Consider the following 13,059-nt stretch of genomic DNA (forward strand, 5'->3'; position numbering starts at 1 on the left):
AGAGTTGTCATGAATAAGGTACTTAAGAACGTTCATAATCTAGTGTTGGGATGTAAGAGAGACAAGTTAAAAATTTTTATGTCTGTTAGTATTAACTACTAAATATGAAGAAACCAGGGAAATGAGATGTCAGCAAACTGGGAGTCGGACTGAGGTCATTGGGGAAGGTCTGTTCGTAAAAGGGTTGTTTGAGGTGATAATTTGGGTGTGTTCCTTGACAAGACTGATCCTAGCAAGGGGTTCAATGTCACACCGTGATTACATATGGTTCCTAAAGAAGGCATTTTAAGCATACAACAAATGATTTTAAGTTCTTTGGCTTGCATTACTTCAATAATTATCTCCCAACAAAGAAGTTCTACTGGCATTCTCTCAGTAGTCTGATCTGGTGCCAAACCCCAGTTGACAACACTACTATTTTTATATTTTTCATAGCACATTATGGGGAAATTAGTGCATCCAACCATTAGAAAGAGCTTGGGTAAAGCTAGTCTCCTATAAATCCAAGTGAGCATTTCATTCTGTCATGATGAACATGGTGTGCAGCAGCTAACACTTTTGTTTTGTATTGCATTAAATTAAGTAGGGAAGGGTGCACATGCCACAGAGTCATTGTGAAAGGACAACTTTCTGGAGTCACTCCTCTCCTTCTCTATCTTGATCCCAGGGACCAAACTTGGGTTGTCAAACCTGGTGGCAAGCACTTTCACTCACTGAGCCACCTCACTAGCTTAATGGCTATTCTTTATGGTCATGCTATAGATAGCCCTTGTACCTCTTTCCAGTTCTTCGCGCAACACCCAGAAACAACAGTTTTATTCCCACTCCTCTTATGTAATATTTAAAATTTTTGAAGAAGTGTCATCACAACTCCCTGAATTTGATCTGTCTTTCCCTTAACCATTTGTTTTCCTAAGGACATGGGTGCCAGACCCCTTGATCACACCTTGAATGCTCCTCTCGAGAATCAGGGACAATTAGTTGCAGCCCAAATGCTGGAGATGGTGCCCAAAGGCTTGGGCAGATGAGTACGCTCTCATTCATGGAGTCTGAATGTCATCTGTCTGTCCTTGGCCATGGTGTCAAGCACCTCACTTCCAGAGCTATCTCACTGGCTCACCTGTCATTCGTTATCATTAAGCTACAGCCCTCTCTCTGTACCTCTTACCCAGTTCTTCCCACAGCACCCAGAAACAACAGTTTTATTCCCACTCTGCTTACATAATATTTACAATGTTTGAAGAATTGTTATCATGCTCCCTGAATTTGATCGATCTGTCCCTTAACTATTAGGACATAGTTTTTGTTTTGTTTTCAACCTAAATGAGGCACATTACTGGTGCATAAGTCCCCTGGTACCCCCTCCCTCTCTTAGGCCAAGAATAACAATAACAAACTTACATTAACTGTCAAGCATATAACCCACATCCTGAGCTTGTGCAATGAGTTCCTCTCTCAACCTAAACAGAGGAATTTACATTTATCCCTGTAAAAACTGCATGTTGTTGGTTTTGGCACCCAAGACATCTCCAGTGGATCATGCTTATACCAGATTCTAAAACTTGGTGACACCCATGAACAACGTGGGTCAGCTTTCCCTTCCCTAGTGTTGACAACATACCTACTGCTGTGATAATCCTGTGGTGGCTGAACTCCAGGGTCACCTAGAACTTTTGTCAGTAATCAAATCTTAGCATCAAAGTTCCTCGTAGGTGCAAGTCTCATAGACACTCTAGTCACCCTTCCAATACTCAAGTCACCCTGTTAGGCCTTAGTTACTGCCTGCCTCTCAGATGGCTCAGCTGAATTTATAACAAATGTGCTGTTACCTTATTTAAATCCTTCTTCCTAATGCTACTCAATTATGTCTAAATAACTATTTGGACAGTCAATCCATGAAATTTTTCAACCATCAAATTATGTTCCCAAATATGGAGACCCAGAGCCAGATATTATGGAGAGAGGGGGAAGGGAGAAGAAACAGAGAGACAGAGAGACAGACCAATCTTGAAACACTCAGCCCTAAATGGGATGTCTCCACCAAATCCCTCTCCTCAGAGCTCAGGGAATCCCATGAAGAGGAGGCAGAGAGTGTAAGAGCCAGAGGCATCAAGAAAACAAGCCCTCTAAGTCAGTATGAGTAAAGCTCATGAAAACTCCCAGAGACTGAGGCAGCAGCACAAGGCCTCTGCACCAGGTCCTCTGTGCTTAGGTTATGGCTTCCAGCTCAGTGTTTTTATGGGACTCCTGAGTGTTTCCACAAGTGGGTCTCAAATTCCTTCTCTTGGACTTTTTTCCTCATGTTGGTTTGTTTGTCTTGTCTAACTTTGGTGTGTGTTTTCAGTTTCGGAATTTTTTTCTGTCATTGTTTTATACATTATTTATAAGTTAGTTTATAAGTTAGTTTACCTGACCCAACCTCCCCTTCCCTCATGCTCTTCCAGTCTCCACCTGTCCCCTCCCTCTCCCATCCACCCCTCCTACTCTTCTCTTCAGGAAAGGGGGGCTTCTCATGGATATGAGCCTGCCTAGGCATACCCAGTTCCAAGACTGGCATATCTTCCCAGGTTGAGGCTTGACAAAGAAACCCAGTTATGAAGAAGGGATCCAAAGGCAGACAATGTAGTCAGGAGCAGCCTCTGCTCCCACGTTAGGAGTCCCACACAGAGACCTAGCTACACAACTGTTCCACATGTGTAGAGGGCTGGTTCCAGGCATGTCCTCTGGTTGGCAGTTCAGTCTCAGTGAGCCCCTAAGGGCTCAGGTTAGTTGTTTCTGTAGATTTTCTTGTGGTGTCCTTGACCCCAGTGGCTCCTTCAACACTTCCTAAAAGTCTTTCACAGGATTCCCCAGGCTCTGCTAAATGCTTGGCTGTGGGTCTCTGCATCCCTCTGCATCAGCTTCTGGGTGAAGCCTCTCTGGTGATGGCTATGCTAGGCTCCTGTCTGGTTGTCCCTGGTGCCAGCAGGCCTCCGGGGAAGTGAGCAGAGACATGGACCAGAAAACGGAGAACAGGTGACAGAGTTGGTAGGTTTTTTTTGTTTGTTTGTTTGTTTGTTTGTCTTATCTTTATATTTTATTATGTTATATTTTATTATCTCTTAGAAGCCTGTTACAGAAAGGGAATGGATCTGGATGGCAGTGGAGGGGGGAGGAACTGGGAGGAGCTGAGGGAGGAGAAATCATGATCATATAGTATATGAGAAAAAATCTATTTCCGATGAAAGGAAAACAAAGAAAAAAAGGAAAATGAAAGGAAGGAAAGGAAGAAAGGAAAGAAGGAAGGAGGGAGGGAGGCAAAGAGGGAGAGAAAGGAAAGGAAGGAGGGAGGGACAAAGGAAGGAAGGAAGGGAGGGAGGTAAGGAGGGAGGGAGGGACATGAGGTCAGGGGCCAACCTTAGGTGTTATCCCTTGGGAACTATAAACCTTGAGGTTTTTCAATTGTTTTGGGAAGTCTCTTCCCATTCTAGAACTCACCAAATAGTGTGGCCTGGCCAGCCAGCGCACCCCAGGATTCCACCTGTCTCCATTCCCCAGCACTGGAATCACAAGTGCGTGCCACAATGCCCAGCTTTTTATTTGTGTTGTACAGGGAGTACTGTACTGTCTGAGCCATCTTCCAAAACTCTGGATAATGTGAGTTTTTCTAGTAGCACATCAGAAAGGTAGAGAACCAGGCAAGGGCTTTGAGGGTCAATCCAAATTGTATTCTAGCCAGGGACTCACTTACCCTTTTACAATGAAGCAACGTGAGATTGGGACTACCAGTAAGAAAAAAAAAACCCTTTGTTTCTGGCTTCTTATCTGGAGATATTTCTTAGTAATTAAATGAACTTTTTCAATTATAAAAAAAAATCTAACTTTTCCAACTTGCGTGCAGCCTTTTCGGTTCTTTGTGCATTTGCTGCCATCTCTCTTCCCCTTTCCTAAATTTGATTCACTTCACTAAATGACCCACATATTTTTTAAGCACTTCTAGTGGCTGGACTTCAAGAAAATGCCCATTTCCTCTTTGATATGGATACAAGGTCAGCACTCTAGTGTCTACTGGTGCTTAGAGACTTTACCATCTAGCTGAAACAATCTGAAGCAACATTTCTTTGTAAACACAGAAGATAAATGGACATGGAACTTAAGAAGAAGAAAACCCACTAAGTGATTACTGGAAATAGCAATGGCTAGCATTTCAATAGAGAATGTAATTTATGCCAAACACCATGGCTGGCAGTCTTGAGCCTGTCTACTGCAGTCCAAGCATAGCCCTGGCTTTGCAGAGAAGGCAATCTGGGGTCCATGCTATGATTTGTGATGAAATAAATGACTTTACTGTATGGTCTGTCCTACACTACATTGTTTAATTGCTATTGCTCAAAATAGTCAAACATACACATATTGCACATTACACATTACACATACATTGCACACGCGTGCACAGTGCATATAATTTTCTTGTATTGAATGTAAAACTTTCATTTGGAAATTTTGTTCTATTCGTGAACAGCTTTTACTATAATGCAGTATGCGAAGTACAGGCTTTGAATACTGTCTACTTTATGATCTAAGGAAAGTCACTCAAATTTCTGAACCTCTATTTCTTCTTAAAATGGGAATAATGGTGTCTATTATTCTTTCTGAAGCTGTTTTAAGGACTACAGATAGTACAATCATATGCTTGGTGATGAGAACAACTATTTACCATTAGCTATAATTGATCACACCCAGAAGACAATGCACCATCCTTAAAAAGCATCAGGGGATTTATAAATCCATGTATACATGTTGACATCCATAATGACTTTTAGTTTTTAAACTTATCTGTTGTCTTAATAATTTATAACTCTAGCTCATCTTTTCACATATTTCTATTATCACAGTCACTTTTTTATAAGACATTGGGGCACAGAGCTTAATAAAACTAAAACACAATTGAATTACAAACATATATCCTTTAGCCATAAGAGTTAGCTACAGGAGTCCCAATTGTAAGAGCTCAGAAGTGTCAACACTATTCTTTTGTCCAGGTCAACAATGGGCTGAGGACGTAGACATTCTTGAGGGCATTTGCTACCCCACCATCAGCTAAGTCATAAAACTCTCTAAGTACAGGCTAGCGTTAGTAATGGGGACACAGTTCATTTTCTCCTAAAGTTTGACCAAATTTACAATGCCATATATTGTTTTATAAGTTTTAAAAAGGAAAAATGTCTAATGGAAACTAAGAGATAATTAAACATTTTGAAATGGAATCCGTGGTTCTCATCTTTCTTAGTTCTACAACCCTTTTAAGACATTTCCTCACGCAGTGATGACCCCCAATCATGAAATTATTTTGTTGCTACTTCATAACTGTAATTTTGCTGTTATGAATCATAATGTAAGTAATATGCAGGATATCCAATATGCGGCCCCTGTGGAAGCATCCTTTGACCCCCAAATGAGTCATAACCCACAGGTTAAGAAACAGTGCTTTACTCACTAATAAGTGGGTGTTAACCTAGAAAACTGGAATACCCAAAACATAATCCACACATCAAATGACGTACAAGAAGAACGGAGGAGTGGCCCCTGGTTCTGGAAAGACTCAGTGAAGCAGTATAGGGCAAAACCAGAACAGGGAAGTGGGAAGGGTTGGGTGGGAAAACAGGGGGAGGGATGGGGTCTGATGGGACTTTCGGGGAGTGGGGGTTCAAAAAAAGGGAAATCATTTGAAATGTAAATAAAAAATATATCGAATAAAAAAAAAGAAAGAGTGCTTTAGAGGAAAATTCTTGCATCCTTTAATACTTACAAGGCAATGGATTCTATTTACTGAATTAAACCTAAAATTAAAGCATAAAAGCTGGATTTTGCTAACATACACAGTACTTTTAAAAAGTGTCACCTGTAACAGAAACTTTAAATGCATGATTTTGATGGAACACCAATCCATTAGAACTAAGTACTGGCTAGAATGGCTAGATGGTCTCCATCAGATGTATAGTCTCTCCTCTCTCTCTCCCTCTCCCTCCCTCTCCCTCTCCCTCTCTCTCTCTCTCTCTCTCTCTCTCTCTCTCTCTCTCTCTCTCTCTCTCTCTGCTAAGAATGGCATTAGAACTGCTCTTAAAAAGTTGCAAGTATATAATACTAACCATAGTCACATTACTGCATGTTCAATGTCTTGATTTTGTTTCTATTACATAACAAATCTGTAGCCCCAATTTATTCCCTATCATCTCTCCCCTGCCACAAACCCATGTAACTACCATTCCATATCTGTTTCCTTGAGTTGAAAATTTCAGATGCCATAGAAAGTGATTTATATAACACATGAGTGGGAGTTTCAGACGGTTTTAGAAAGGATTGTGTCTGTCTTGTCTGTCTCAGTCCATTCACCCAGTTTTGAAATGAGGTCTCTTGTAGCCCAGGCTAACTTAGAACTGGCCATTTCAGAGAATGACTTTGAACCCAGAGCCCCCTGCCTCTATAGTCCCCAAGCTAGAATTACATAGCATCTGGTTGTGATTAGGCAGCATGTCTTTCGATGTCCACTCATTGCAGTTAGTATGTCTGTAGAGTTTATGTGCTGTCAAGGAGGCAGGGTTCCGTCCTTTCAGAGGCTGAATGGAATTTCATTGTAAATGCATAGACACACCTTTTTTGTGCTCACGCATTGATAGAAATTGCAGATGCTTCTGTGTCTTGGATGCCATAAATAAGGCTACACAGGAACATGTGGTACAGATGTTTCTTCTTGCCATTCATACTGTTCCTTCTGTGCACACACCCAGAGGAGGACTGTTGCATCATAAACTAGTTTAAGGTTATTTTGTTTTGTTTTGGAAGAAGCTCTACAGTGTTTTTGCACAATGACTATACATTGTATACAAAGACACACACATACCCTTCATACCCTCACCAACACTTGTTACAATTCACTGAACTATGGTCATCCTAACATATGTAACTGACATCTCATTTTGGCTTTGGTTTTCATTTCCCTGCTAATTAATAAAGTTCAGCATGTTTCCATAGACATGCTTAGCCCAAGAAAGTTCAATTCAAAATCTTTCTAAGAGATTATACAGTACCATATTATAAAGTACATGTATGCTTAATTAAACAGAAATTTCTACTATAATCACAACCTTGCAAAAAACCCCATAACTTTACACAAAAGATATTTCTGCAAGTACATCTGTCTGGGAATTGGTTCAAATTAGATGGACACTAAACCTTTTCCTTAGCTGTTTTTGCTAAGCTAAGGATTGTTTTATCACAAGAATTTACAAAATCTTCCTTATTTTGCTGGAAGTTACATATAGGAATATGTATGTATATGTGCATATATGCATGTAACAATGAAAAAAGAGGTCATGAATTTGGAAGAAGGAAGACAAGTAATACGGGAGGGTTTAAAAGGAGGAAAGGTGAGAAATGACATAACTATGACTTCAAAAACAAAAGAAAAACACTACCTGTCCTTACCGCAACCTCTTTGAGTAGTTTCCTATGGCATAAGTATTCCTGTACAACTGGAAAGGAATTGGTTGCTCTTCCAACCAAATGTACTAGTCTTTGGATAATCATCTATACATTGTGCTAGTGAGTGCCAGAGACCAAGTGCTGTGCTTTACATTAGCTGATAAGGGCCTGATAACTGTCCCAGGCTCACAACAGATCCAGGGAGGCCTCCTTCCCCCAACCCCAACCCTATCTTCACCTCTCCTCCCCTCCCTCCCTCCCCTCTGCGAGCCCCCCTTTCCCCTCTGCTCCCCTCCCCCGCCCCACCCCCTTACTTTTCCTTCCTCAGCTCTTCACTTTCATCTGCTTTCTATTGAACAAGTGAAGAGTGAGCAGTATGATCAACTGATGACCTTCACTGATTCTCCAACACTTTCTTGCACATTCCGTTTGCTTTTATAACTCCGTATACAGAGTAGAAATGGATAGCTTCCCAATCTTGAACCCCTATTTAAGAGACATTGCTACTTTATGAACAGCAAAACTACATAAAGCCATTAGCCTGCAACACTTAGAAAGCACACTAAAGAGAGACCAAAAGAAGCCTCAGTTGAAGTCAGTTGAGTTCAAAACAGTATTTCTTCTTAAACACCAGGCAGTGAGCTGAGCCAGAAGAAATTGAAGCGAGTAACAGAAGTCAAAATATACAGTCTCTCCTAATACAATCAGAAAGCAAAAGAGAACCACAAAAGGAAGATAGTCATGCTATCGATCTTTGAAGTTTCTTTCCTAACGAAGAATATTTCATAGCATGTGACATTTATTATACAACTATTAGTCAAGTATAAAGACATAATACAGACATTTTCTTTCTTTTATTAAATGGTTTTATTTACATTCCAAATGTTATCTACCTTCCTGCCCAGCCTCCCTGAGTTCTTCACTCCCTCCTACCTCCCCCTTGCTTCTGAGAGGGTGCTCCCCCGCCTACCCACCCACCCATGCCCACTAGCATTCCCCTTCCCTGGAGCATCTAGTTGCTACAGGATTAGGCACATCCTCTTCCACGGAAGCCAGACAAGGCAGTCCTCTGGTACATATGTAATGGAGGCCATGGACCAGCCCATGTTTGCTCTTTGATTGGTGGCTTAGTCTCTGGGTACTCTGAAGGGTCTGGGTTAGTTCATATTGTTGTTCTTCCTATAGGGTCACAATCCCCTTCAGCTCAGTCCTTCCCCTAACTCTTTACATAGAGTTCCACAACCTCAGTCCAATGGTTGACTATAAGTATCTGACTCTGTCTCAGTCAGCTGCTGGTAGAGTCTCTCAGAGGACAGCCATGCTAGGCTCCTGTCTGCAAGCACAACATGGCATCAGCAATAGTGTCAGGATTTGGTGTCCTTGCATGGGATGGATCCTAACTTGGGCTAGTCACCCGATGGCCTTTTCTTCAGTCTCTGCTCCATTTTTGCCTCTCCATTTCTTTTAGACAGGAACCACTGTGGGTCAAAAGTTTTGAAAATGGGTTGGTGTGGAACGTAAAATCATGCAAGTAAGTTTGGTAAGGTAGAGCAGGTCAAAACCCAGAGACTCAGTGGGCACACACCTAAGGCTTAGGTGACTCCCAGCTCCCTGCCAGACTTGGAACACGCGCCATGGTTGTCACATAAAAGAGACATGTCCTCTGATCATATTAGGCCCAAAATGGAGTTCTCCATGCTAATGAGGTAACTAGATGCCAGGAGGGTTTGGCCAATAAGCTTCCCTTCCCAGACATTCCTCCCTGCAAAAATGTATTTAATCTCAGGCCCACCCTGAGAAAGGGGGTATGTTACATTATACATCCATTTCCTGCCATGTCCAATAAACTGTTTGGGACTATGGACTGTTCCTCTTCAAGATCCACAGTGGAGAGCCATGAAGAAGACCTTCGCTACAGAGTGGCAGAATAATCTCCCATGGGAGGCCTCTCTGCACTCCCAGCCACAACCTCTGCCAAGCCTGTGTCCACAAGACACAGACAATCACCCCATGAAGAAAGCTGGAGCTCCTCTTCCCACATCCCTCAGCCTAGATGCTATCCCCAGTCCTTGGCCCCTGACTCCATTTTCTGCTCTTCTGAGACTCCTAGCAGCTCCCAAATTGGCTCTAGCTTCCCCACATCTCTGACTGTGCTTTCCCACCTCCCAGGTCTCTGGGACATTTTAACCCAAACCACCAGACCACCAGTTAGACCACCACCATTTGTTGAAGATGCTTTCTTTTGTTCCACTGAATGGTTTTGGATTCTTTTTCAAGTATCAAGTGTGTGTGGGTTTATTTCTGGGTCTTCAATTCTATTCCATTGATCTACCTGTCTGTCTCTGTACCAATACCATGCAGTTTTTAATCACTATTGCTCCATAGTACAGCTTGAGGTCAGGGAGGGTCATTCCCCCAGGAGTTCTTTTATTGTTGAGAATTGTTTTGACCATCCTAGGTTTTTGTTTTGTTCTGTTTTGTTTTTCCTTATGAAGTTTTGCTCTTTCCATATCTGTGAAGAATTGTGTTGGAATTTTGATGGGGATTGTCTGTAGATTGCTTCCGGTAAGATGGCCATTTTTACTATGTTAATCTTACCAATGCATGAACATGGTGATCTTTCTATCATCTAAGGTCTTCAAGGAGATCAAGGAGATCCAAATTGGAAAGGAAGAAATCAAGAACTTGACTTCTTTCATCAGGGACTTGAAGTACTTCTCATATAGATCTTTCACTTTATCGGTTAGAATTAAACCAAGATATTTTATATTATTTGTGGCTATTGTGAAAAGTGTTATTTCCCTAATTTCTTTCTCAGATTGTTTATCATTTGTATAATAGAAGGCTACTGATTTTAATTAATTCTATATCTAGCTACTTTGCTGAAGTTGTTTATCAGGTGTAGGAGTTCTGTGACAGAATTTTGGAGGTTGCTTATGTCTTCCTCAAATAGTGATACCTTGATTTATTGCTTTCCAATTTGTATCTCCTTGATCTCCTTTTGTCATCTAATTGCTCTAGCTAGAACATCTAGTACTATATTGGATAGTTAGGGAGAGAGTGGGCAGCCTTGTCTTGTCCCGGATCTTAGTGGGATTGCTTCAAGTATCTCTCCACTTAATTTGATGTTTGCTGTTTGTTTGCTGAATATTGCTTTTATTATGTTTAGGTATGTGCCATGAATTCCTGATCTCTCCAAGACTTTCAACATGAAGGGGTGTTTCAAGTATACAAGGGATATACATATTAACTACAACATACCCAGACTAGGATGATATATGGAGAGTTACTGAATTGAAAAAGAAAGATAACCTGTTGGTCATGCAGACATATATACAGTTTTAATTCTAGCAATCCAGAGGCAGCAGCAGAGGAAGTACAGGAAAGTGAGAAAAAAGTGAATGGGAGATGTAAAGAGGAAAACGGGTTTCAGAAACCAACTAAGTCCACTTTAGGATGCTAGTCAGTGACATCCTGGACTGACAGCATCCAGTAAAACCAGAGGACAGTCAGCTTAGTTAAGGGCTAGAGAATGGAGGTCCTGGAGGAAAATATCAGGTGCATTTAAAAACTGTGTGACATCACTCTGAAATAAAATGAAGCCAGTATAATGCAATAGAGAGGGGAGGGGAGAGAGAGAGAGAGAGAGAGAGAGAGAGAGAGAGAGAGAGAGAGAGAGAGAGAGAGAGAGAGAGAGAGAGAAATATACTGATTCTCTCCAAATGACACTTGTTCACCAATACATATTGAAGAATTCTCTGAGGCAAAATAAAGGCTTGATCGTGGTTATAATTGACCAAAATGTAAATGCTATAAAACTTATAAAAGGTAATGAAGCCACCAAGGCAAGGCCAGAGTAGATTGCACATGTTGGTGCCAGCAGCATACACAGTGGGGAGCAGTGTGAGGCTCTGGCTACTGAAAGATCTAAGTGTGTCATCGCACTGAGTTGAAAAGGTAACTGTGCAGAAACTAAGCTTACCATATAGGAATTTGAAAGTTAGTAATTGAAATGGACACGCCGAAGAAAGAATAAGTTGAGCGTAATTCAACACGAAAGTGCGGACTGAAACTCAAAGTGTCATAAAAGGTAATTTTAATATAAGCTTTTAAACAATGAGTTTTCTTATAACAACAATATATAAATAGAAACAAATCCAAAATAGGAAAACAAATCACTTCATGGTTTTTAGTGAGCTCAAAATTTTTTGCTTGGAAACTTAGCTATCCTTTAGAAAAGTGTGAGTTCCTGTCTTATAGCTATAACTACATCATTTGAAGTTACTATTAACTACTATTGAATATTATGATTTCATAAAAGGTAAAGGAGGCCATATGAAGATGACAGATTTATCCTTTAACTTGTAGTAAGTTTCAATGACTGAGTTGTCTAAAGGTTCTTTCCATACTGACTGTGAAGAACTCAGCAAAAGGAATACTGTTGCCTTGTGCCTACTTAACCTCAAGATTTTTAGCAGCTGCCATCAGACATTATCAGAAAGAAACGTTTACCATAAGCATCTGGCACTCATTCATGTCAACTGCTTCTCTTTAAGAAGGGTATTCTTTATTTTAAACATTAACCATCTCCTAAAAGTTGTATTAGGGGGGAGAAATTCCTTTCTGTTCCTATTCCTATCAACCCTCCTCTCCACTTGAAGTTCCAGCCAGTTCTAGGAAATGAAAAAAGCAACTCCCTCCTCAACACCCTAAATGTGTCTTAATTCCATATGCAAAGACTTTGGGTCAGTCCCCCCAGGGAGGTGGGCAGTCTTGCCTGAATCCTCAAAGCCTACTTCCAGATGTGAGCCCCAAGGTAGAAAGACGACTAGAGCCGGGCTTCCGACTTCTTTCCAGATGACAGCCTGAAGGAAGATGAGCCAAGATCTAGTTCTAATTCCAGATGCGGGCCAAAGGGCACAGGAGTAAATTGCAACATCTTGCCTGCCATGTGTAATGCCCTAAGCGAGAGCAGCTACTCATCCCTCCCCCACAGCACTCCACATTGTCTCCAGAGAGCTGAGTCTCCAGAGACTCAAGTGTCACTGCTCCATCTCTTACGGCTTTTATCTATTTTCTATCCTCAATCCCAAAAGCCCTGAGGTTCCTCACCTGGGTCAAGGTCCTTAGCTCTGGGCATACTTTGGAGATGCGATTATTTTGAAGGTCTAGAGTCCTCAGATTAGGCAGCTTTTCCAGTGCTGAGGGCATCTTAGTTATCCTCTTGCCATTCAAAGTAAGGATCCTGGTGTTCCTGCCACCCTTCAGTGCTGTTAGCATTAATCTCTCAGCCATGACTTTTGAAGAGGTGACCATTATGGAGGAAGAGTTATTATATATCTTTAGAATATGTAATTGCAGAATTGTTGTGTCATAGATGCAAACCACTCCCCATTGTGATGAAGGTAGGAGGTATTAGGTGAGTTTCTAAGTAGAGAGAGGAAACAGCCACTGCAGGTTGGGCAAGAAGCATACAAGACAGGGCTTGTGTAAACAGGCTGGCCCATGCCAGACACATGGACTTTATCAAATACCGAGATCATATCAGGCCACTGGGCCAGCTTGGAAGTCTTCCACCATTTTGAGATGAGGAAGGCT

At 41.4% G+C, this 13,059-nt stretch overlaps 1 protein-coding gene across 1 annotated transcript in view; it reads right to left on the minus strand.

The window, feature by feature from the left end:
• Lrrc69 (leucine rich repeat containing 69) overlaps positions 1-13,059 on the minus strand; it is a 118,028-nt gene extending 104,969 nt beyond the window's left edge. The window contains exon 1 of the mRNA XM_052175433.1: positions 12,574-13,059. Coding sequence (XP_052031393.1) covers positions 12,574-12,777 — 204 coding nt within the window. The 5' untranslated portion in view covers positions 12,778-13,059. The remainder of the gene's footprint in view (positions 1-12,573) is intronic.

This window comes from Apodemus sylvaticus, chromosome 3 (assembly GCF_947179515.1).
Source record: "Apodemus sylvaticus chromosome 3, mApoSyl1.1, whole genome shotgun sequence".
Classification (NCBI taxonomy): domain Eukaryota; kingdom Metazoa; phylum Chordata; class Mammalia; order Rodentia; family Muridae; genus Apodemus; species Apodemus sylvaticus.